Source organism: Setaria italica, chromosome VIII (genome assembly GCF_000263155.2).
Source record: "Setaria italica strain Yugu1 chromosome VIII, Setaria_italica_v2.0, whole genome shotgun sequence".
NCBI lineage: Eukaryota > Viridiplantae > Streptophyta > Magnoliopsida > Poales > Poaceae > Setaria > Setaria italica.
In genome coordinates this window covers 26,233,811-26,258,305 of record NC_028457.1, presented here as the reverse complement: position 1 = coordinate 26,258,305, position 24,495 = coordinate 26,233,811, and the positions used below count along the sequence as shown (strand labels likewise).

The window sequence follows — 24,495 nt, the reverse complement described above, 5'->3', positions numbered from 1 at the left end:
CAGCTCAGCCAAAAATTCAAAATTAGCATTCCGGGAAGAATTTTTATTTCAAATCACTACAAGAAATCTTCCGACTAGTGACGAACTAAAAAGTTTCATATTTTTTGCGTCATAAACCGTGATTTCCTTCGTCATTAGTCGAGCGTCATAAATCGCAACTAGTGACGTTCCTTATTTCGGTGCGTTACTAAGATAATGACGAATGAAAATTCGTCCCACATATCATCATAAAACTATTTTGGAGGTTTGCGCCATGTTGGACAAGAATCCAATGTGGCTCCAACGTGGTAGGGGTGTTATAACGATTTTGGATCATCACAAATTGAAGCCCGATCCACGTAAGAGCCTTTATGAGCCTAATTTTGTTGGGCCATTTTTAACCCATTTTAGGTTTCCGCGCTATTTTTTGGGCTGAAAATATTTGTTGCATGCCATATTGTGCTGTTTTTTTTGGACCCTAGCCCATCTAATGAAGAGCCGTTATTATATTTCGCAATACTTGGGTCATTTTTTTCTGGGCCCTAGCCCATTATTGCATTTCGCTGTGCCATATATTCAATTTTGGTTGCTGATCACCATCACAATCATAGACATAAAAACAACTCATTTCCAACTTCCATATTATTCACATCACAATCAATGAATAGTTCACCAGCAACAATAATGCAACATAGAACAAGTTCAACATTAACAATGCAACATACAACAAAAGTTCATCAGTAACAGACAACAAGTTCACTAGCAACACACTTCAGTTGAGTGAATGATTCACCTGGCTCGGACTGGTGCTGAAGTGAATCAGGCTACAAATCAGAGTATGCAACTGCTTTGTGGTGTTCTTCAAAACTTCGATCTCTTCTGTCTGAGACTTCAATGTTGTTTCTTGCGTTTCAGCCCTCAATCTCAGTGCACCCATCTCAAACTCCTATTCAGCAATCTTTTTCCTGAAGTTGTGCCCCCTTGTTTCTCACTGTCAAGATCAGCTTGGATTTCTTCTACCTGCAGCGCAGTACCAACCCTAGTCCTTTTCTTCGGGGGTGGGTGAATGCCAGCAACCTCTCAAAATGTTCTAGATTGGACAACTTCAGCCACTGCTTCAGTAGCAGTCTTTGGTTGGTCATCTCCAGGTTGGACGATGATTTGTTCCATCCGAGCCTAATAAAGGAAAGAAAATGAATGGTATCACAAAAGTGCCCACAAATGTTTCTAGTGTTGTTGTTGCAAAGAAGAATGCAAAGTAAACAAATACTTACAATGGCTGCCTGTACTGGAGCGGTGTAGCCATTTTTGTTGCAATGGAAGTTCTTGAAAAGATCAATTGGAGTTGCGTCTCCTTCAACTTGCTTCTCCCTTTAATATGATGTGAAAATAGGCATAAACTGTTAGCTTAGAACAAGGAGCATGCGTAGGTTCATCAAATAAAGTACTGAGCAAAAACATGACTTGTTTAGTTGCTTACCACAACATGAGCCTGTGCAACATAGCTTCTAGATCTTGTGCGCTGAGGATACCTGACCTGTCCACAATTACTGGTATTTGTAGTACACCTCTCCTTTACAATAATAAAAACTCGTGTAAGAGTAATGAATAAGAGGAACAGATCAGTACATGCAAATGTGCTAGTTGCAAGTTGAAGTTCTATCATACCCTGTGAGGTTGGCTAGATCACATCGTAACCAGTTTGTTCCACTGGTCGTCATTCATAGTGGTCACATGATTTTTGGTTGGGACTTCATTTGCTGCAAGACCATTGAAGTACTTTTTCTTGAGCCGGTACCTCCCCTGTCTCTGTTGCGACTTGAGCATGTCAGTGCGTGCCTCTATGACAGGCTGACTGGTGGTGTCAATGTCAAATTGTCCCTATATTAAGCACAACACAAGAGTAGTAAGAAAAATGGATGAAAAGAAAGGGGAGGTTAATTCTCTATTAGTCCAAAAATTATGAAACCAATTTTGCTGGTTCACTTATGGTATGTATAATTCATTGGAAGTTCTTGTTTGCATTATTTATGTGCAGATTGATATAGTTTTAGACATGTTTGAACCTAGTTAATTAGTAAAATGCATAATAATTTCATATGTGTTTCTAAAATTATGGATCCAACTTTGTTAGCTTCCTTTAACTATCAATTGCTGTTTTAAATTAGTATGACTTATGAATTGATCATACACTTACATAGTTTATGATGTGTTAAATTATAAGCTTTCCTAGCTTGTTAAATACATGATCAATTGTATAGAGATGCTTCTAAAATAATGAAACCTATCTTATTATTTACCTATGATCATGATATGTTGTTTTTAATTGTTAGCCTTCACGAGATGATTGTATAAGTATACAACTTTAATTGTATACTTGTTCTAGGACTAGCTTGCATGAGCATGCTCAACTATTTAATATTGATAGCAATTATGAGATAATTTCTATGGTTGATGCTTTATGTTGTGACAATTTAATTATGTGATAGTTTGTATGGCAACTAAAAATAGTGCAACTAGTGTTGATTGTATTCTCATGTTATAACTTGTCTTGGAATGTTATGTGCACTTATGTGAATATTTGTTTGCACACCTTCACCCTATGCAATTGATTGTGCACCTTAATTCCAATATTTGATTGCTTGCTTGATGACCTTGAACCACGTTATCTTTTACTTCTCATGAGTCATTGCATCTCATATGCATACTCAATCATAGCATCTTTGTAATTCATGCATTCATCTAATCTCGTAGATGATGACGTTCCAGAGTGTCGCGTTCTTGCAGCACCAATCTCAGGTAGGCACCTACGTATCTCAACTCTATTTTCTAAACATGAAAGCTATTATTTATTAATGGTTGTGTATGGGCTTAAATCTATCTAGATATATGCAATGTGTAGAACCTACTAGATATGTCAACTCTTGGAATTAGCTCAACTTATTTAGTGAAAGTATAGATATAGAAATCTCGATATAATTGCTTAGCCATGCTTAGTTCTCGGTAGAAGTCGAGGGGTGGCAAGGTCGCCACCACTCGCCCGAATTTGGATGTTTGCTTAATTATAGTTGAGTAGTTGAGAAAGCATAAAATATGAGCAACATGAATGATGATTCGAGACTTGAGCAAGTGTGCTAGGGCCATGTTGGGAGTGGAATCCAAGTGGCATATGCTTGCTTGAGTTGGTTAAGGCCCGATCATCATCGCTTTGATACTTGAGCACTATTCCGTACAAACCATATACTTAATATGGGAATGGTAAGCCAAGTAGCATAAGTCGCACCTTGCCTTGATCGGATTCGGCGTGGGATGGGATGAGGTGTGATCTGCTGTGTCCGGTGCATCTATACATGTTCAGCCATTCGTTCATAGCTGGGTGTGGGTATGTGAACGGTCAGGGGGCATGAATGAACACTTATCCTAGGCCAAGGGTATGGTCATTGGTCTTGTGCCTCGTGTGGGAAAATTGTACACCCTGCAGGGTTATAATCTATTGCAATAGTCGCGCTCCCGGTCAAAAAGCACGCTCTTGTACTTTGACTTGAACATAGAGTTCTGTGAAAAGCTTATGGAAGATTGAGCTCATGATTACATGATCACTTTACTACTTATACAATTGTATTGGTGCTTGATATATAAAGTAGACGCCATGTCTTTTGCTTATTCACTTGATAAATTATGCTCGCGTTTTTTATGGTCTAATGTTAAAATTTGACAAGCCTCATGCGTCCACCAAATGTATACTATTATGGTTAAGTTCTGCAAGTACGCAATGTACTTACGGTACTGCCATTACGGTACTGCCATTAAGTTGTTTTGCAGGTTTCCTTGTTGTGAGTGATAACCACATTCATCCTGCTGGAGCCGGCAAGGCGGATGGATGGTGGATGTCGCCCTAAGCTTGTGCAGGTGGTGTCTTATGGGCAAGGACATCATTGTTGCACCTTACTACTTTATATCTCCCCGCTGCGTTTTAACTCTCTATCTAAGCATGGTAGGGTAGCCACCTAGATCTAAACTAAACCTAAGTTTGCTAAGAACCTCACTTTAATCGATGAAATTCTTATATTCTAGTTCATGTATGTTGTAGTTATAATATCTGAAGTTTTGTAAGAACTTGTGAACAAGGTTTAAATTTTACTCTCATATGTATCCTTGTGATGGTTGCCATGATGTAAAACGGTATGCGGGTTGTTCCTAGGCGATGCTCGAGACGCATACCGGGGACTACTAGGATTATTTCAATTAAGTCGGGTCGATCAATGGACGATAACCCGATTTAGTTAAGATAATTTGAGCGTTCCTTACGATGGAGTGCATCGTCAAACAGTCAGATATTATTTGACAATGCTGCCTAATCGCCTTGGCTTTCAATACCCACCATGATTATCTTGTAAATGTACAATCGTGGATTTTCCTTTTTACAATGTGACAAGAGGGGTCATATCGTTGTCTAAAAATCGAGGACGCTAGTTCTTGTTTCGGTGAGACAATTGGAAGACAACGTTGGGCTTGGGCTGTTGCCTGTTTGCGTTGGCCTGTCACTACCTGCGCTGCCTCTGCTGCACGACCAGAAACGGAAATGAGACCAGCACCGGCTAGCACGGCCCCGTCTCCCGGGACTCCGGTTCCCGCGCGGATGGGCCGCCGGAGCACCGCCGGTCGTCGCCCGGTTCCCCGGTGGCGTGTACGGCGCGACGGCGCGGAGCGGATCCCGCTCGAAACACCGCGCCCCAAGTCACGGGAGGACCAGTGGCTCCAGGCTCCCTCTGCCTGTGTAGCCTGGAGCCCTGGACCAGAGCCATCCAATCGCGCTGTGAAGTTGAACCGTGCCTGGAGCCTTGGACCCTACCTGAGCTCTCCGATGCCTTTTCACCTGCGGTAAGCTTCGAATGCTGCGACGGCCAGCCGGCCGTTCTGAATGGCGGCGGCCGGCGGGGTAGAGGTAGATCCAGCCGCACATGCGCGTGCGCGGGGACTTCAATTCGAGACGCGGGCGCAGTGAGTGACTGTGGCCTGACACGGGTCGCAGCACAGCAGCCCCGCCAACTCGGCCGAGCGTGCGCGCCCGCTCGAGTAAATCCTCCGTACGTCCCGAGTGAATCCAGTCCTAAGAACCCCGGCGCGGCGTTCATCGCCAACGAATCTACTCGATAGCACATCAAAATGAATACTCGGTCCCGAGATGCAAGAGTGAATTGGGAGACACGCGCACGCACAGGAAGGGAGTGAGCCGCATTGACTGCGCGCATCCGATCCCAGGTCTCGTCTCGCCGGTCGCTGAACGCCGGCGAGCCGGCCGGCCGTCCTGCGCCGCAGTTCGCACGGCGCGCACGCGCGCCGGCACCATGATTTGGGGCTCAGGGACGCCGGCAGGCCCAGGCCGGACGCCGCTGCCGTCGCAGGCGGCGCCGGCCGGACGCGCCGGAAGGGAAATCATACGGCTGCAGCCATTTATGTTGGCGAGGATAATGCGAGACGAAACCCTGCACCGGGTCGGGCCAGGCCAGGCAGCCGTGCAGCGTTTGCCTCTGCCCCTCTGGCCTCTGCGAAGCGGATGTGACCGGCGCAGTCGCACAGGCACAGCAGAGAGCCAGAAAGCAACAGTCGCAGTTCCGGACTTCAGTTTTTTTTTTCTTTCCCGCTCCGGGACTCCTGGCTCCTTTCTTCACCTCAGAAAATTGCTCGCAAGGTCTCACAGGCTGAAAATCAGGCGAAGCAGGGGAAAAAGAAAATTCACCGAAGCCAAACCGTTTGCACCGGAATCTTTTTACTGCTACTAATTTACTAAACTACAAATGCAGCTTCGGAGAAACAAACCACATGCCAACTCCAGTACTCCACTGTAATAACAAGAACAGCAAGTTTTAACCCTCATGGCCTCATCTCGCTCAGTCACAGGGCAGGGTACCACTACCAGTAGAAACCTGCTTTCCACTGCATTCCAGCAGCAAAAACCGCACCCAAAACATTTCACCGTGCCCTCCCTCGCCGGAGACCGGCAAGATCCGGCGCTGGCTGCTACCCTACCAATGGCCGGCTGCGGCGGAAGTAGCCGCGTATGGCCCACCGTGCCACGGACCACCAGCCTCCCTCCCTGCCTCAAGGCTTGCTTCCAAATTCCAACAACTTGCTTCCAAATGCAGCATGCGAAGGCTCGCTTCAGGCCTTTTCAAACCCAACAAACAGAAAGCGCCATTATTTTTCACCATACAGGGGAAAAAAGGCAGACCAGACAGAGGATTAACCTTAACTTAAAGCTGTTTAAGAACGGAAACAGATTTTCCACTTTACGATCGACGCAGACTTTGGTTCGGAGTTGCAGCAGGAGTGCAGGACTACACAAGGCAAAAAGCATGTACCAAGAAGAACTAGGACAGGCTAGGAGAATACTGACATTATTTTTTTTAAAAAAAACTCTAAGACTCTAATTAAAAGCTGATGGATGGATGGAATTTGGGTCTAAGAACCCTGAGAGGGTCTCCCCAAACTGTTAAAAGACCAAAGCTGGTTCTGTCACCCCCTGGAACCGGAGACACCTGAGCTTGTGAATTCCTTAGCTACGTTGTTTTCTTTTTTTCTTGCGGTTTGGTTGAGCCGTCTTCTTGTCCTACATCACGCCATGGAATCCGGTGGATTGCAGGAGGACGGTCTTGATTTCCTCCGGCATGAGCCCAGGGCCATCCTTGCACAGCTGCAATGAGGAAGAAAGATAATGAGAACTTGTCAGTGTATTTTCATGTGGAATGAAAACTAGCCATCTTCAGTGCACATTTGAAGCAGTTTGGAGAAAGAATATGTGCAATTTTGTACATTACCTCAGCCTTGAAGACGTCTAGGGTGAATCCATTGAAGCAACTGACAACAGCCTGCTGGACGTCGAGGCCAAGGCCTTCGATCGCCTTCATAGCATTAAGCAGAAGACCAGGCCTGCGAGCACAGAACATGTGGATGTTCACTGCTCGGCCTTCCCTCATCCTTACCTCAACCTATAGGAAGAGTAGAAAAAAATGCAAAAGGAAGTGAGCTACATGTTCAACCTGTATGAATCTGATAAAAGGTCACAAACTGATGCAAAAATCTGTCACGTTACAGTTTAGCTAACTTCGGCCTATTTCTTGCAAAACATTAACCAAAGAATGCTATATTGTGCTAAGAACCATCCATCTGAAGGAAACTTTATCAAGCAGCATTCTGAGAAAGCAGGTACTGACCCTAGGTTGCTGTGAAGTAGGGCTTGGCAATGCGCTTGTGCACAGCTCTTCCTTCACACGAGACGGCAGAGTGGGAAGCGTCGGAGTCAGAGGGTGGAAGCTTGTTGGTGTTGGAGGCAGTGAGGCTGTGGAAGGGGGCGACTCAAGCTCATTCTGAAGATCATTGATCTTCTGCAGCAGCTCCTTCAGGTACTCGATTGCGTCTCCAAGAATGGAAGCCCTGTCCATCTACCAGTTGCAAACAGAAAACAATCAGTTCATTGATCAGCCGCAAGGAGAAAGTATCACTAGTGGGTTGCATGATTACAATAATGAGATATATGTACCAATAAGACTAAAGGTGAAGTTCAACACAAAAACAGATAACTGAAACAAGTCAGGCAAAAGTAGGATCACACCATAACTGATGCTTTCTGTTTTGTATGATCAGAAATTAAGAGATTATCCTTTTGAGGACAAAATTGTAACAGCAGAGATGTAGGGAAGACCTTTCACTATTTTTGCTGCAGTCAGTTATTACTACTCGACTGACTTGAAACAGAGAAACAGGGACGGCCCCCAGAATCAGGCAAACGCACTGTGATGGATAGTGATCTGTATGCAGGACAACTTATGAACAGATATCATGATCATCTTATTCCAGATGACCATGTGCTAAGTTAATCATGAAGGTACATGTCCTCAAAAAAAAAAACCATGAAGGTACATTCCTTGACAAAGAGATATGCAAGTCGCAACAATAACTGCAAGACACAGAACAATATGCTAGCTTTCACACAAACAAACAAAATAAAAGAAAAGAAGTGACATCACACCATGTAGGTTGGGACCATAAGCAAAGCACTGACCATAGCAATATAGCATCCCTCAGAACCTAAACAGAAGAACTGCAATTGTAGACGCTAAATTGTTGGTCCACATATCTTTTTGAACTGAAGGATACGCATAAAAAGTTAAGCTATCCCTAGATGAACACAGAAGCCTCCCAAGCTGAATCCCACTTATACATCTGCCATTCCAGGGGAAAACTTTCCACATGAGATGCGCATATCAACCGTTTATGACAAACAATTCATCACTAAATCAATAGCATGAACCATGATAACATGAATGCATATAACAATGCTAGATGCTAAGCAAGGAATTCTCATTTTTCACATTGCATCTATGATCTAGAACTCAACGGGAACAATTACCCCTGAGATGTGCATATCACAGTCTGAACAAACAATTGCATGGAACAAAACAATATAGCAGGCACATACATAGCAATGCTAGATGCTAACCACAGAATTCTCATCTTTCCACTCTCCATTGCAACGAAAAAGCAGAGAATTCTCCGAAATTACACGCTGTAAGTAATGGTAACTGACTAAAAATTGATGCAGGGACAGAATTCTCACCTTGCTGATCTTGGGCACGACTGACCGGAGCATGTAGAGGCGGTCATTGAGCTTCTTCCGGCGACGGCGCTCCGCCATGAGGTTCTTGGCCGGCATCCCCTTCCTCTTGCCCTTCCCGTCGCCCGCGCCACCGGCAGTCACCGTGCTGTTGGCGTTGGAGTCCTTGTCGTCCTTCTTGCCGCTCTCCTCGACGCCCCTCGCGTCCTCGGAGTCGTAGTTGAGCCCGGACGCGTCGATGCTCCCGCCGTCATCATCGTCGGCGTCGTCCAGTACTGCGTCGCCGCCGCCAGCCGAGGACGCTCCCGCGGCCGCGGCGAGGGCCTCCGCCTTGCGCTTCTTGTCGTCGTCCTCCTCGCTGGCGTTACGGCGGAGAGCGCGCTTCTGGAACAGCGTCGGCTGCGCGCCCACGGGCGGGAAGATCTCCAGCGGGCGGAGCACCGCCGCCTTCCCGCGCGCGGAGAACGGCGCAGACAGGGGCGCCGAGGCAGGGGGCGGCGCCGCGGCGGAGGAGCCGGCGCCGTTGCTGAACATGTCGAACCCACCGAGCCCGCCGAACTCCGGCATTTGCGCCGGCGCGGTGCCGAAGCCGCCGAACGAGCCGAGGAAGCCGGCGTTCCCGGACGGGATCAGGGGCAAAGACGCAGAATTCGCCGCGCTCCCGGCGCCGGCGAACGAAACCAGGTCGGCCCCGGACACGCCGCCGCCGCCGCCGGAGAGGCCGAGGTCGAACCCGTGGAGGTCGTACTGCGCGCCGCCGCCCATGTTGAAGAGCGAGAACATCTGCGACGAGCCGGCCCCGAGCGAGAGCCCCGCGGACCCCTGCACCGGCGGCGCCAGGAGCAAGGACCCCTGCGCGCCGGCGCCGGCCGCCGCGGGGTTGAAGTACCAGTCGTCGTCGAGCACCGACGGCGTGCTGAAAACCCCGCCCCCCATGTCGGCGGCGTTGGCCAGGCACAGGAGCTTCTGCTGCTCGTGCCCCAGCGCCTGCGTCGTCCCCAGCATCATCGGCGTCGGCGGCGGCGCGTCCAGCTGCTGCTGCTGCTGCTGCGCGTCGCAGTCGTCCTGCACCCAGAGCGGGTTGGAGAACGGCGGGAGCATGGCGGCGCCGCGCGCGCGAGGCTTCCTCGCTTTCTTGGGGTGGTAATGGCCGGCGGAGGGGAGCAGGCGCAGATGGCAGAGCTGCGCAGAGGACAGCGGACCAGCGGAGTCCTCTGAGTTCTCTCTCTGCCACGGCAGTGCGCCAGTGCCTGTATATGTATGGAGGTGAAGTACTGTACTGGGCCGGCGCCGTGGAGAGAGAGGAAGTCTGAAATGACCAAACTACCCTTCTGCCAGAAATTTTGGGCTAGGGCCGGTGCATGGGTTGGGGAAAGGAGCAGGGTGACGCCAACCGTTGGATTCAAAGATCAAAGGCCAAGATCAGGTTTGGGGGTTAGAATGGAAGCATAGATAGGCGCAATGGAAAAGATTTGATGCACTTGGTCTAGGTTGTTCAAGGAAAATGTACATGTACATCTTATTCTTGAGTCCCGACTCACTTTTTGTGTGTACCGCGAAAGAAAAACGTAAACTACCAAGAGATAAGTAGTGTTCTATGCCAGCTTATGCCGACGCGGTATTGATTAGCTATATTAAATACCGACAAACAATGTAGTGCTGGGAGCGTGAATTTGGCAGGCATACATATTCTTCCAAAAGATCTCTGGGCTGTGTACGCATATCTTTAGAGTGAAGTATCGGTTACTTCTGCTGATAAAACCGTAGAGAAAAATATAAGATACTGCTAAATCACGCGTCCTTCCAAAAGATCTTGCTAGCCTGGGTTTGATTTGGAGATAAGTGTTGTGAGATGTGTAAAGGGAGGAAAACATGGTACTATGTACGTCATTGGAGAAAATTGGATATGGACATCACCTTAAACAGTGAAAATTGGAGATGCAAATATTATTAGCCCAATATCGACTCTACGATATGTAAAAACTTGTGCCGACGTTGCATCAATTAGACAACATTAAGTTCTGTCAAATAGTATATCGGTAGGAAATGTAAATCTTTTAGTAAGAACACATAACCTTCCAAAATTTGCTCAGTTATGTATCTTTATCTTTGGAAGTGCAATAAACCATGGGAAAAATATGAATATTGCCAAAATACATAGCCTCCTAAAATATCTCGCCAACCTGTGGGCGGTTGGAGATGAAGTATTGGCTAGCCAGCGGGAAGTGATATCATCAAGTGTTAAATAATAAGGATATATTTAAGCATGGTAAGGTATCTTAATCTTTTGAAGGAAATAAATGCATATCTCCTCGGGCGAATAGTTATATAAGAAAAATCCAACTTATAATGATATCTTTTAAAATAAAAAGACAAATCATGTTAGGTTGCATAAAAAGATGAGGTGAAAGTAGGCCAATATTTTGAACGAACTTTAATTATGAGAGGAGTGGCTAATCTATGCCATTGATAGTTTGAGGAGAGTGCAATGAAAATGGCAGGTTGTTATGTAGCAATGGCCAAAATTGCGTACAACTTTGATATAATTTGCACCTTTTTGAGTTCTCTATTGTTATTTTTTATCATGGTTGTTGCAAAGTTAAAAATAACTAGCAAATACTTCTGTGTATTGCTAAGAACAAAGGCCATATGTATATTTATCACACTATATATAATGCTTAATGTGATTTGTAAAATGCAATGTAGTACGCATAATCTTTTTATGATTTTTTGGAAAAATTAAAGTAAACATACAAGTAATCAAATAAATAAAATTAAGAACATACAAGATGACAACACTTGATGCAATGATTGCAACTTGAAATATATGAGGTTCTAAAGGTCATAAAGTTTAAATATAAATAAAAAGTAATTTTATATAGCTAATATGGAAATTATTTAAATACAGAGGACAATAGGTTGATCCATAAAAACATTAATGGATTTTACAAAAACAAATATGCGTGACATGGCTTTGCGGATGGTGGGTTGATTCATATAAACGTTAGTAGCTTTTATGAAAAATTGGCATGACATGGCTATTGGCAGTTTTGACTGGACCATCTTTTTACTTTTTGGTTCTGGGCGAGACAGTTTTTCTTTTTTTAGCCGGCACCGATTCAGCATTACTTATGATGATTTTTCTACGGTTTTTCATGAAGTTTGTGACCATGATTTATGATTAGGAGGTGACGAACCAAAACAACGGTAAAAACCTTACTTGCTTTAGAAAAAGTAGAGATTTATGTTACTACTTGAAGTGCTTACCAAAACAACATAATTTTGGAGGGATTCACCAATTAACATATAACTATAATTTAATGATGAATAATGTGATAAAGATATCCTTCTATATGCTCCAATTGCTCACCTAAATAATTAGATCGCTCTTTTTACGTTGGTCTTGTTGTACCTTCATTCCAGGTTCTTCATTTATTACATAGCAATAACATTATCTTTTTTGCAATTTTGAATATTGCATCTGAAGTAAGGTTAGGAGACTGAATTGCAAAACAACGCATATTATTGTACATCCAAATTGTTTCAAAATGAGTACAAGCTAAATACTATTACATCATTAGAGATCAAGAGGTGTAAACCTATGTAGATTATTAATCACACAAATTCTTATATTTCCATACTATTTATTTTAGTAGACCAACGTAAATGAATTACTATTTATTTTTACAAATGGATGTTTTGGTTCCTTTCCCTTTTATTTTTCAACTATCCATTTGTCCTTTACCTGCTGTCAAAATACCATATATGGAGGAAACGAATACAATCACTAATATGTTGTAAAATTACTATCACACCCTCAAAATACCATTTTCTTTTCAAATTGGTCAAGTGGTATGGCATCTTAAGCCTTTAAAGGAAAAGAAAATCTCCAGGAGTCGATAGTTTTTCTGATGAAATGAAATTGCAAATGATATTTATGAGAAAAAAGACAAATACTTGTTGAAAAAAAGACAAATCATCAAGCCCAAATTCTCACCTTGCCATGGAACTGAAATGGACTTGTTGATGTGGCATGCTCTATGTATCCTAACTACATGTGAGCTCAAAAAAAAAAAGAACCTATCATACTTCAAGACTAAGGCCTAGCAATATTTCACATGACGATGCACCAAAAATTCACGACTTGCAAAAACATTAAAAAACATATAATATCTCTGAAGAATTGGCTCCAACAGTAGCAAACAGCGCTTGGGTCCCACATACCAGAGACACAAAGTGGCATGTTTTGGCAAGCTGGAATATATACCTGTCTTTCCTGTTGGTGGAGAAGCAGCAATTCTTAAGAGCAACACACCATCCTTTATGAAAAGTGAGCAACACACCATCCTTCGGACCACATTTTCCGAGTCTCCGGCCTGGGGCAAGACTGCAAGAGGACTACTGTTCAGGACAGACCAAAAGACGCTCTGTGGTGCTGCTCCTGCTGTGCGCATCGCCATTTTCTTGCTCTGCTAGCTTCCCATCTTTCTTCACTTCCATTTTTTTTTGCTACTGTTGCTACATACTGTACTGTGCCCATGCCCTACTTGAGAGAGTAGTCAGGACAGACAGTGGTAGTGTGGTACAGTACGACGTCACTGTACCTTTGCATGTCCTCTGCTAGAGGTATTCAGATATATACTGTATGTAGGAGTAACACCATATGCATAATGCATGTGGCAGGCAGTTAAGCCCTCTGTTTTCGGAGCTACTTGACCGGTGGTTGAAGTCTAGCGAGCTCCTGTAGTTGCCTAGGCTTTCAGCTCCAGAACTTGTGGTTGCCTCAAACCAGGAGATCTTGCTTACCTCTCCCTTCATTGTCACCAGAATATCTTGCTTACCTCTCCATTCATTTTTCACCAAGATGGTAAATACTCCATTCATCCTAAATTATAGGTCGTTTTGACTTTATTAGATTTAGACTTTGTTATGCACTTAAATATACCCTATGTCTACATTCATAGTAATATCTATGCATCTAGAAAAATATTTGGAACGGAAGGAGTACACTTCAAGCAGCAGGGTACATAAATTTTGTATGGATTGCTCGTTAGGGTAACAGTGAAAGTGTACGAAGGAGAGGTTTTCCGCTTATAAAATAAACTGCGTTAAAACAATTCTCTTTTAACTAACATAACGCAATACCGAACTGACCACCTTTTAACTACCATGGTTGTAACTTGTAAGATTATTTTTACAGTTACCACTAATTAAGGCCCATGGTTGATTCTAGCCATGCCGTATTTATTGGTGCTATTAAATTTTGGGAAGGGGATTCTACTGTTACAACGGTATGTGTGAATGTACCAAGTGGTCCATTATGGGCTACAACGTAGTGACATGATAAAAGGGCAGGGAGCATGTTCATGTGACAGCAGTAACAGATCCAAGAGCTTCAGAGAAAGAGGGAGAGGAGGAGGGGATAAGAATATGACACGTGTTCTTATCATCTCCTAGATATATACAAGCCAATATATATGTATATAGATTCTCTAAATTTCATTATTCAACTAGTAGGGAAAAGGGAAAAAATATAGTGCATTCTCAACACTCAAGACCACATATCAGTGAGAAATTAATGATGGCAAACTTGTTTAATGCACTTAATTTAAAGCCACATTTGTAGAATTGAAGGGGTGAGAAAAAAGAATGCACACAACAATTTCCACTATGGTGCTACATGTACTCCCTCCGTTTAATATATGACGTCGTTGACTTTTTTCATCTGTTTGACTATTCGTCTTTTCTATAAATATTTTGGCAAATAGATAAACCTACAAGTTAAATCTAAAGTACATTTGATAATAGACATAATGATACACATTTTACTTTAGTTAACTAACTCGTTCAATAGATATTGGTAGTCAAAGTTGGAGTAAAAAGTCAACAACGTCATATATTTAAGAACGGAGGGAGTATATCACTTTTATGCATGTACTCCATCCAGTATCATGTACTCCCTCCATTCCAAATGACTATTCGTTTTAGCTTTTGTAGGTATATAGCTTTTGCTATGCATCCAGATATACAGTATGTCTAAATACATAGCAAATGCTATGCACGAAAAGCTAAAACAAATAGTAATTTGGGACGGAGGGAGTATGTATCTTTAAAAAAGTTAAAACGACTCACAATTTAATACGGAGAGTATATTTTTGGGAGGATAAGTGCCATTGTACTCTTTAGAGTACAGTAGGCCGTAGCAGCCACAGAGCGCTAGCTCTTGAGTAGATGCAAGCATGCATTGTGTGATGTGTTGGCCGTTGGGTGAGGGGTTCATGCAAATCTTAACTTTCCTTGTCCCTAGCTAGTTACTGGGATGTCGTTCTAGTGTGCGCAACTGAGCTGACTGCATGGAACAGATCAGCTATGGCTATGGCCTGTGAAGGTAAATTCGGGTCATGCAAAGGTAATGGACTGAACACAAGTGAACGGTAACTTGGTAATAAGGAATAAGGGTGTCGATAATTGCATTGCACAAATGCACAATCTAGGTCAGAAGGTTGCACATTTTACTTGCATGTGGTTGAATCCTAGGTCCTTATAAAGCATCTTGCATATTGTTGTAAGACTTTTAGTTCCTAGACCCTAAGGCTGAACTAGCAATAACTAACTTTTTTGCTCGTTGTAAGAAAACCCATAATGTTGATATGGAACCAAAACACATCTCATGCTCCTATTCTGTAGTGTAAATCTCATGTAAATACTCGTCCAAATAGCAGGGACCTGCTTAGAATTTGAAATAACAAGCCTTATAATCCTATTGCTGGTGAATTTAAAACCACTAGGCCTATTTGGAATTTTGGATACAAAGTTTTTTTTTCACTACATGCAGTAGCAATCCTAAACCATAATGTTTAAGTACTATTTGAATTCTAAACCAATTATTCACCGTAATGTTTAAATACTATTTGAATTCCACTACATACAATAGCAATCCTAAACCACTATGCCTATTTGGATACAAAGCTTTTTTTTCCCCAAGTTTTGAAAAAAAATTATGGTTTTATAAAGTATTTTGGTTTTGGACAGCTAAGAGTTGCTTGGATGCAACCAATCATCTAGTATTTAAACTATGGTTCAATTGTTTTTGGAGTTCTAAGAACTTCACTCAAGAGAACTTTTTTTTTCTGAACTACGCTTTTACACGTCTTTACTCCCTAAAACTGTTTCTTGATACCATTGTTTTTCAACACTGCAGTATCCAAATATGGCCTAAATGCTCATTTTGAGCACATCAACCTTTTGCAGGAATTTCACCAGAAATTGAACAGCCCCGTACCTGCAAGAACGAACAAAACAAATAATGTTTCGGAAATTCGTCATTAACTCTACATGCAGTCATGCACAACCAAGGACGCGAATGCAGAGGCATCTTTGTTGTACGGCAAAAGCGACGTGCGTCTAATGATTGCTTTGTTTGCCTTAGGGTCCTGGCAAAGGGAATCAGCTACGTACTGCTGTCACTGTCACTGTCATTTGGCAACGATGCAACGAACAACGAAGAAACGGCGAGATGCATGTACGCAGACACCAAGAAAGAACTGAAACTTCTTCCGGGATCTTCTCCAAAGGAAGAACAGGCAAAGGCTCTGGAGTTTCCTTGCATTTTCCACTCTCGATCAAGTACATGCATGCTATGGCTAGACCGAGATATTCGTTAGTCATCTGACATGGCAAAGAGTGGTTGACTATATATCGGGCTACTGCATGCATTGGTTTATGTGTAACCCAGTTTTTGCAGGGTCTATTTGCATACATTTTTAAAATTTTTTGTAGTAGTACTGTGATTTTGCTAAACACTTTGGTTTCGAAAAGCTAGGAGGTGTTTGATGGAACATAAATATTGTATTCTTGAAAAACCATAGTTTAAGAGAAGTATTAGTCTTTTGTGTTTCTGAAACTCCACAAAAGACCCACACACATTATCTAAAATTGCTATTTTCCTTAACTCTAGTCTCTCTGCAACTACGGAGCATGTCTCTACTACTCGGCCGACAGTGGGCCCCACTTTGTAACGGCCGCGGCAGCGCAGCGGGCCAGCGTCGTACGTTATTCTTGTGGGCCGCCGTGGGCTCCTGCTGTGGCGGCGAGAGGGGACAAAACGTAGGCCCGGCTGCGTATACCTGCACGTACACGTACCGTATTCACTGCTCGTATCGATGCCGTCGCAGTAAATATGAGTCGCAGCCGCATGCCCCGCGTACGCGTAGTTCGATTCCTATACGTGATGTGAGAGTAATTAAATTTCCGGATAAGAAATGGTCGGAGACGACTCCATCCAGTGCATGGATCGAGCGAGAGACAGAGAGGTGAAGGGAGATGGGGCGTATATGGGCCCGGGCCGGGATCGGCGTCAAGGTTCCCGTGACGGATTCTACCTACAGGCAGGGGGCCGGCCATAAAAGCTGGATCTGTATTTAAGGCCCGTAACATTTTTCACTACTATTCTACCGACCAGAGCGGATTAGTAACCAACCATGGTTACTGTAGCATTTACCATAGCAGTACAAAAACTTGCAATTGTCACTGCGGCACACCTCTTGTCTCGACCCCCTGTGCTTCTTTTCTCACTTCCTTTTTTCCCCCCCCCACATTTACAACTCTGCTGCTGTTGTTCGTACCCACTTCATTAATTTTAGAAGAAGTATGTGAAGTGAAACATGAATGACGACCTGCCACGTCTAAGATGTTGCCAAAACTCAAAAGCTTGAACGAACAACCTGCTTCTGAAAGCTGACTTCTAAGAAGCCAAAAGCATGTTTGGAGAACCTTTTGCTAACGTCCGTGGACTGCTGTTTTCAGCCATAGACGTTTTTTTTTACCCTTTTCAGTTTTTTTTTAAAAGTCTTTTCAGCTTCTGAAAAAGCTAGTTTTTCCAGCCTACGTAAGGCCCGCACTCGATCGATTCCCCTGACCGGGACGAAGCTGCTGCGCTCCTACAGTCTATACAGGTCTCTGCGGCGGCAGCAACGGCCGCTGCTCCTTCCGTTGTGCCTGTGCAGCTTTCCAGTTCCTGTTACTCCCCTGCTGCCGCCTTCCAGCTGCTTGGGTTCTTTTTCAGTTCGCGCGGCTCGCGCAGTGCCGGGGATTCAGCCATAATGGTCGGCAGTAGTAGTACTAGCTCCTGTCGATCGTATGCGTATGATGGGCGTCGATTACCACCAGCGGATGATCGATCAGAGGCTGCAACATACAGCAGTCCAAGTCATCAATTCATTCTCTAATTCACGAGTGTTTTTAATGTGCCTGACGAGCACGTACTATATGTATTTCGTTAAAACAAAAAAGAAAGCTTTAGAAGCAACATGATGTTATTACTCGTTAACACACTGCGACGTGCAACGAACAACTGAAATGGATTCATATTTCATGCATACTGTAAACTACGCAGAGCATGTTTAGGTCTGAACCCAGAACTGGCCCTCCTCCTCCGAGCTAGGTCGAACATTTGTTGAGCATGGAGCCACAACGAAGATGGCGAGAGATAAGGAAGTAGGAACATGGTGTATGGATAAAAAAAAAAGGTTACCATGAGATTACAATCAAATCCTGAACTAATTATAGCTACATATATATACCTAATATACTCTAACAAACAGCACCATGCACAAGCCATGTTGAACAGTCAATGAGCCATATGGCCCTGGCCGGTGAGGATTATGTGCAATTGAGATGCGAGCAGGTTTTTGCTAGCTAGAACCTCTATGGCTTGCTAGCGATCGTCTTCCTCCTTTCCTTCCTCTCATTCTCACGAAAGAAAGAAGAGGTTCTCCATGATCCTATATCTCTGTGTCCAACTGTCCTGTGCTTGTGTTCCTTATTGTTTTTCAATGGCATCACGAATATTTACTCAAAGTAACTAACTATGAAGTATCTGAGAATTTTTCAAATTCTCTGGACGCAACATGGCACGTCGACTAACCGTAAGTGAAGTCAACTTGCTTCGCATCCAGTTCCAAGACAAAACAATAGAAGAAATGGGACACCAAGTTGGGCTTCTCCAGCTTCAGTCAATCCAGCCAGTCTCCTTCGAATGGGCTAAATTAGTCGTACGGCCCATATTGCTCGCCTGCACTTCACATTTGAGATATAGAGCAACAGCGATGCGTTTGCACTCATTTTTCGATCCTAAAGATCCTTAAGAATGGAGGGTGTTGAAGGAATTTGGAGGGCTCCTCAAAATAGGGAGTCTAGTTGAGAGTTTTGGTGTGCATATTTTGACTTGGTCCTTTAAAATTGAGGTAGGAAGGAGTTTAGAAGGCACGCTGAAGTTGCTATAATGTATAAATGGGTCACTGCAAAAGAACTGGCGCACATCATAAATTTCCTCTCACGATTTTTGGGAGCAAATTCAATGCTCGATGTCCAAACGTGGAAAGCGCACATCGATTCCCTTGTTTGCTGGCAGCTTCGGTGACGGCGCGTCCAACGGCGGCTGCTCGCCGACGAGCAATGTGGTGATGCAGTATGCCACGGGTCAGGGGGGCAGCCAGCATACGCGCAACGACTATATATCACATATTCACATATGGGATGATAGTCTTTTTGTCGCCTGAAGGCGAACGCGCAGCGAGTCGGTCCGATGTCTATGTTAGCGCAGCCCATGACCCACAATCCGCCGCGCAGGGAGGCGTGCAAGCATAGGCATGCATGCATGCGTGGGATCCACCAGGAGGCCAATCCGTTGCGCGCATGCATATATGAAGGTAGGGAATTTTTTTTGTTACTTTATTTTCTTGCGGATGCTGAGTTGGCAATTATTTTCTTTGTATTTATTCCTTTTTCTATTTCTTTCCATTCAATTTTTATTTTTATTTTTTCCTTTTATTTATTTTTATATGTTATTTGTTTGTCCTTTTTTCATTCAAAAGCTCATGTAGTATTCTTTTTTCGGATTGTCGATCTTTATATCTTATATGGTTAGCTGTTAACAAATACATGCCCAACTGTTCCATGATGAAACTATTTATTTGAATTGAAGAATAATTTAATATGAAACTATAGATTTATTTTCTGCAAAAGGATTTTTATCCTAGTGGTTAGACACCTGAGTAGCATCTAGTAGACCTAAGTTCAACTCCTTGTGGGAGTGAATTATACAGGTCTGGAATAAAAAATATATTGGGTTCCCCTACTTACTTGCTTTGGTCAAAAAATATAAATTTATTTTCTTTTCATTTCGTTTTGTTTTCTCGCGCTTTTCCCATCTATTTGTATATTATTTCTTTATTTTACAATCTTTTATTTTTTCTTGTTTTATTCATGTTTCTTCCATTAATTTCTATTTAACGTATTATAATGTTTTATAGTATCTTTTTACTTTTTATAGATTATAGTATTTGTGCTATATTGAAAATGTATTTATTTTAGGTGTACAATTCTTTTTCCGTGAGTTTCTATAATTTGTTCGATGGGCACTGTTGTTTTATTAAGTTTATATAATTTGTTATAGATATTTAAATATTTAATTTATGAATTTTTTATAATTTGTTCTAGAGGTATACATATTTGTTCTAAAAGTTCGTATAATTTGTTTGATAGTACAACTATTTTATTCCGTAAGTTCATAAATTTTACTTTACGTGTACAAATTATTGTTATGTGAGTTTATATAGTTTGTTCAGTGGTTTGTATAATTTGTTCTCCGAATATAGATTTTTGTTTCATGAGTTCATATAAATTGTTCGATATGTACAACTAGTTTGTTTCATAAGTTCATATAATTTATTCAAGGTGTATGCATTTCTGTTCCATGAGTTCAGCAAGTGAATTTTTCCAACATAATTAAAAATGGTAATAAATAAATTTTGTCCAAATATAATCATGTGGGATCTTGTTTTAAAGGCCTTGTTCTAAGAAACACAACTGTACAATTGAAATTCAATTCGGATGCTTCATTTGAGATTTATGATTTTTTTAGTTTGAAACATTTTGCTTGTGCGATGACATCAGCAACCACATGCAATCAATTCTCTCCCTCTATGTACGGCAGCTTTTCATTGCATCGCCCCCACAAACAGTCTAACAAATCCCCCACTCATCCCATATGCCTTCTGGTGGGCTACTGCACGTGCGCTCTACTGGTTGGGCTGCTGCGCACGGGTGGTCCGCCTGGGCGTGTGGACCACCTTTTGAGGCAACAGGTGCTGATTTGTTGCCTTAAGTTATACATAACCGCACCCTAGCATCCGTGGTGATGGTGCGCAGCACGGGCGCCTACGCCTAATCCGACATGACACTCACGATTCGATAGTGACAGGCAGCGCTCTCCTACTCCTCTCCCTTTTCTTCCAGGTGGGTGGGCAGGCCTCTGGTGCGGGCAGCTGGGCGGGCCGCGTGGGGTCGACGCGGGGCCAGCACGGGCGGGCGGCTGACCCGGTGGCTGGCACTTTTTTTTAGAGTAAAATGCACCACAGATCCCTTAAACTTGTAGCGTTATACCAAATAGATCCATCAACTTTGAAAATGCATTTTTGGATCCCAAACTTGCTAATCATAACAAATAGGTCCAAATTTTGGCTAATCATGCCAATTTGTTCTAATCCCTCTTGTCATTGCTGTCATCCTCCCCTAACCCTCCCTCTCTCTCCCCACGCCACCGGTCCCTCTCCGCGCTAGCCGCCGCCGCCTCCCTCTCCCGCGCCGACCGTCGCCCCCTCCCTCCTTCCCCACGCTGCCGACCACCACTCTCCCTTTCCCCGTGCCGCCAGCTGCCGCCCCCTCCCTCTCCCTACATCGGCCGTCGCCCCCTCCCTCCCTTCCCGCGACGGCCGCCGCTCCTTTCTCTCTCCACGTCAGCTGCCGCCCCCTCCCTTCCTCCCCGCGCCAGCCAGAAGCTGCCCAAGGAGCTAGGCTGCTCTCCATCATGGGCGCGAATGCAACCGCGCTTCATGTCGCGATCCACGCCCTGCCGAGCTCCGTGTAGCCACCGGTGGTGGCTGCCGTCTTCTTCGTGTCGGTCACGTGCATGGCCTTGGCCGTCCTCGCCGACTTCCTTGGCCGCGGGATATTCAACATCGATGGCGACTCGTGGCCCCAATGCTGTGTGGCTACGCGACGGGCGTCGTGGCCTTCGAGCTGCAGTGCCGCCTCATTCCTCTGCTCCACTCTGCATCTAGCGGCAGTGAGAAGCTGCTCGAGCTCCAATACGTGCTTCGCCGCTTCGTCTTCAACTGCATATGCAGGATCGCCTCAACCCCGGCTGTCGACACACTCGCCGTGGAGGTCATCCATCAGCGCCGGAAGCTCGGCGCCACTGCCGCGGGCAACGACCTCCTGTCGCGGTTCATGGGCTCCATCAACGACGATAAGTACATGTGTGACATCGTCGTGAGCTTCATGCTGCTGTCCGATCACTCCGACGTGGACACCGCGATCCGGGACGAAATCTCCCGCATCGCCAGAGACAGGGGCGACAACCCCACGGCCACTAGCGTGGGAAGGGAGAGAGGGAGGAGCGGCGGCCGACGCGGGGAGAGGGAGGAGGCGATGGCTGACGCGCAGAGAGGGAGGGGCAGTCGTTGGCCTAGGGAGAGGGAGGAGCGGCGGCTGGCGACGTGGGGAGAGGGAGGATCGGTGGTCGGTGCGGGAAGGGAGGGAAGGGGCAACAGCCGGCGCGGGAGAGAGAGAAGTGGCAGCCGGCGCGGGGAGGGAACGGCGGTGTGGGGAGAGAGGGAGGGGCGGGGGAGGATGTCAGGGATGACGAGAGGGATTAGAACAAATTGGCACGATTAGCGAAGATTTGGACCTATTTGGCACGATTAGCAAGTTTGGGGATCCAAAAATACGTTTTCAAAGTTGATGGATCTATTTGGCACAACGCCACAAGTTTAAGGGCCCATGGTGCATTTTACTCTTTTTTATTTTTTTAAAACTTTTTAGTCCCGGTTGGTAGTACCAAGGGACTAAAGGGGGTCTTTAGTACTGGTTGGATGACCCATGTCTAAAGAGGGGGACCTTTTGTCCCGAATAGTTAGTTCCGGTTAGTTTTTTAGGATTTATGTGCCTTACCAATGGGACTAAAGGTGAGTTTTCCACCAGTGACTCATTCACCCATGAACACAACCATTATCACCTGTGTAGTCTTGTTTACAAATTACACCTGATTCATTCCTTACAAAAAGATCTATATTCTAATTGTAAGCCACATGCGCATGCACATCAAGTTCTTGTGATTCAGAAAATAAAAAAGCAGGGAAAACAGCAGTATAAATGACGGAGGGCTCACCTTGCTCCACAAGATCGAACCAGAAAATGCTAGAGCCAACTCCAATTTGGTGAACGAATCAGAGATCAGGGGACATGGACAGCTACCACCTGATTCCAGCGATTATGGAAGCAGTTGACCGCCGAATCTACATGATCTGCTTTTGTTCACTGATGTGGTCACCATCATCATAGTTTTTGTTTAATCTTTCAATGATGAATTCGCCAGTATTAAGGAAACAAGAGATGCACGCGTTGTTAAGAGACTTAGATGAAAAGGAAACAATGATGGAGGGCTACGTGCATAAAACCGGACATGGTGGTAAAATACATCTACGTGGAGTATATGTGACTGTAGATGCACACAATTAACAAGTTCGTGTATCTATTTGTACATTTTTCTACTAAAGTGATACAACCATACAAGTTGTTGTATGGTAGAAATTACAGGAAGTATGGAAGGTGAAGAACTCTGTTGAAAGACTTAAGTTCTTTCAGCTGATATTGCTGCTGAAGAACTTTTCTTCATTTCTACCTATTGTCTTTGGTTAATAGTTACTCCCTCCATTTCATATGCACCTAAATATAATGTATGTCTAGATACATAAAGATATCTATGAACCTAGAAAAGTCAAAATGACCTACAATTTGAAACGGAGGAGGTATCTTTCACCCATGCTTTCTAACACTCAAAATCCAGCCAACTAACTGCAATCCAATTGTTTGGTGACGCTAACTGATTATACTCCTATGATTTATCTGAACTACATAATGCAGAAATAGGTTCTGAAACTAGAGCCTTTACGTGCATGACATGACTGTCATTGAACGAAAATGAGTATACTCCTATGAATCTATGATCATTATCTGAAGTAATGCACAATTAATTGGTTCTGAAACTAGAACCTTTACATGCATGACTCGCTTGTCATTAGAAATGAGTATACTCCTATTATTGCAATCTGATCTACATAATGCACAATATATTCTGAAACTAGAGCCTCTATATGCATGACATGCCTTACATAGTAGCTGTCACTGAAAATGAGACTGACATGAACTCTACATAGATCTAACTAGCACATATTCTATAAGTATTTGCCAGTATGTGCATTACTGATATACATAGTACTTAGTCTTAGTACAATTATTTCACAGATTGCACAGGAGTTATTTTGATCAAAGTTACTGCATGGTTGAGCTCCTGGCAATCTAAGTGTTAACATATAGTTTCCAGCACACGTAGGGTCTAATAAGCATAAAAAGCTAAATAATAGTTGTCTTTGCTGAGCAATGGGCCGTGGGCGTATGCCAATATTCGCATCAAAAGGATAGACCTATGCCTTGCTTCCAAGTAATTTGCTAATCAGCATGTCTAAGACGGATTGTAAGTAATTTATACTGCAAAACCTGGACTCGTATTTATTGGGTTTTTTCTCCTCACAAGGTCGTCCTGAGGATACTGCAGTTCCAAGCAAAAAATAGTATTAAACTTTGTGTTCTCTCTGCTTCTATTGATATCTCATAGAAGTACTCCTGTTTCTCTCAAAAGCCTTGCTATACTCACCTGAGCAAACTTGGTGTTAATCAGATAGTACATACTACAGTAAGTGCTGCTAAATTACATAGAGAGACAATACAAGCATAATGAATATATCCATAGATTTGGAGCTAAGGTAGTCCGCATTTCTCAA

General features: G+C 43.8%; 1 protein-coding gene across 1 annotated transcript; it reads right to left on the bottom strand.

Moving 5' to 3' along the window:
• Positions 1 to 6,196: 6,196 nt before the first annotated feature.
• Positions 6,197 to 9,817, bottom strand: LOC101781298 (transcription factor SCREAM2). Its single transcript, XM_004979305.3, has 4 exons — positions 8,597 to 9,817; positions 7,194 to 7,421; positions 6,798 to 6,968; positions 6,197 to 6,673 (listed from the first exon to the last, which is right to left on the bottom strand). Exons 1-4 carry the CDS (start codon positions 9,692 to 9,694, stop codon positions 6,590 to 6,592), a joined length of 1,581 nt encoding a protein of 526 aa, XP_004979362.1. The 5' UTR covers positions 9,695 to 9,817; the 3' UTR covers positions 6,197 to 6,589.
• Between the last annotated feature and the right edge of the window lie 14,678 nt (positions 9,818 to 24,495).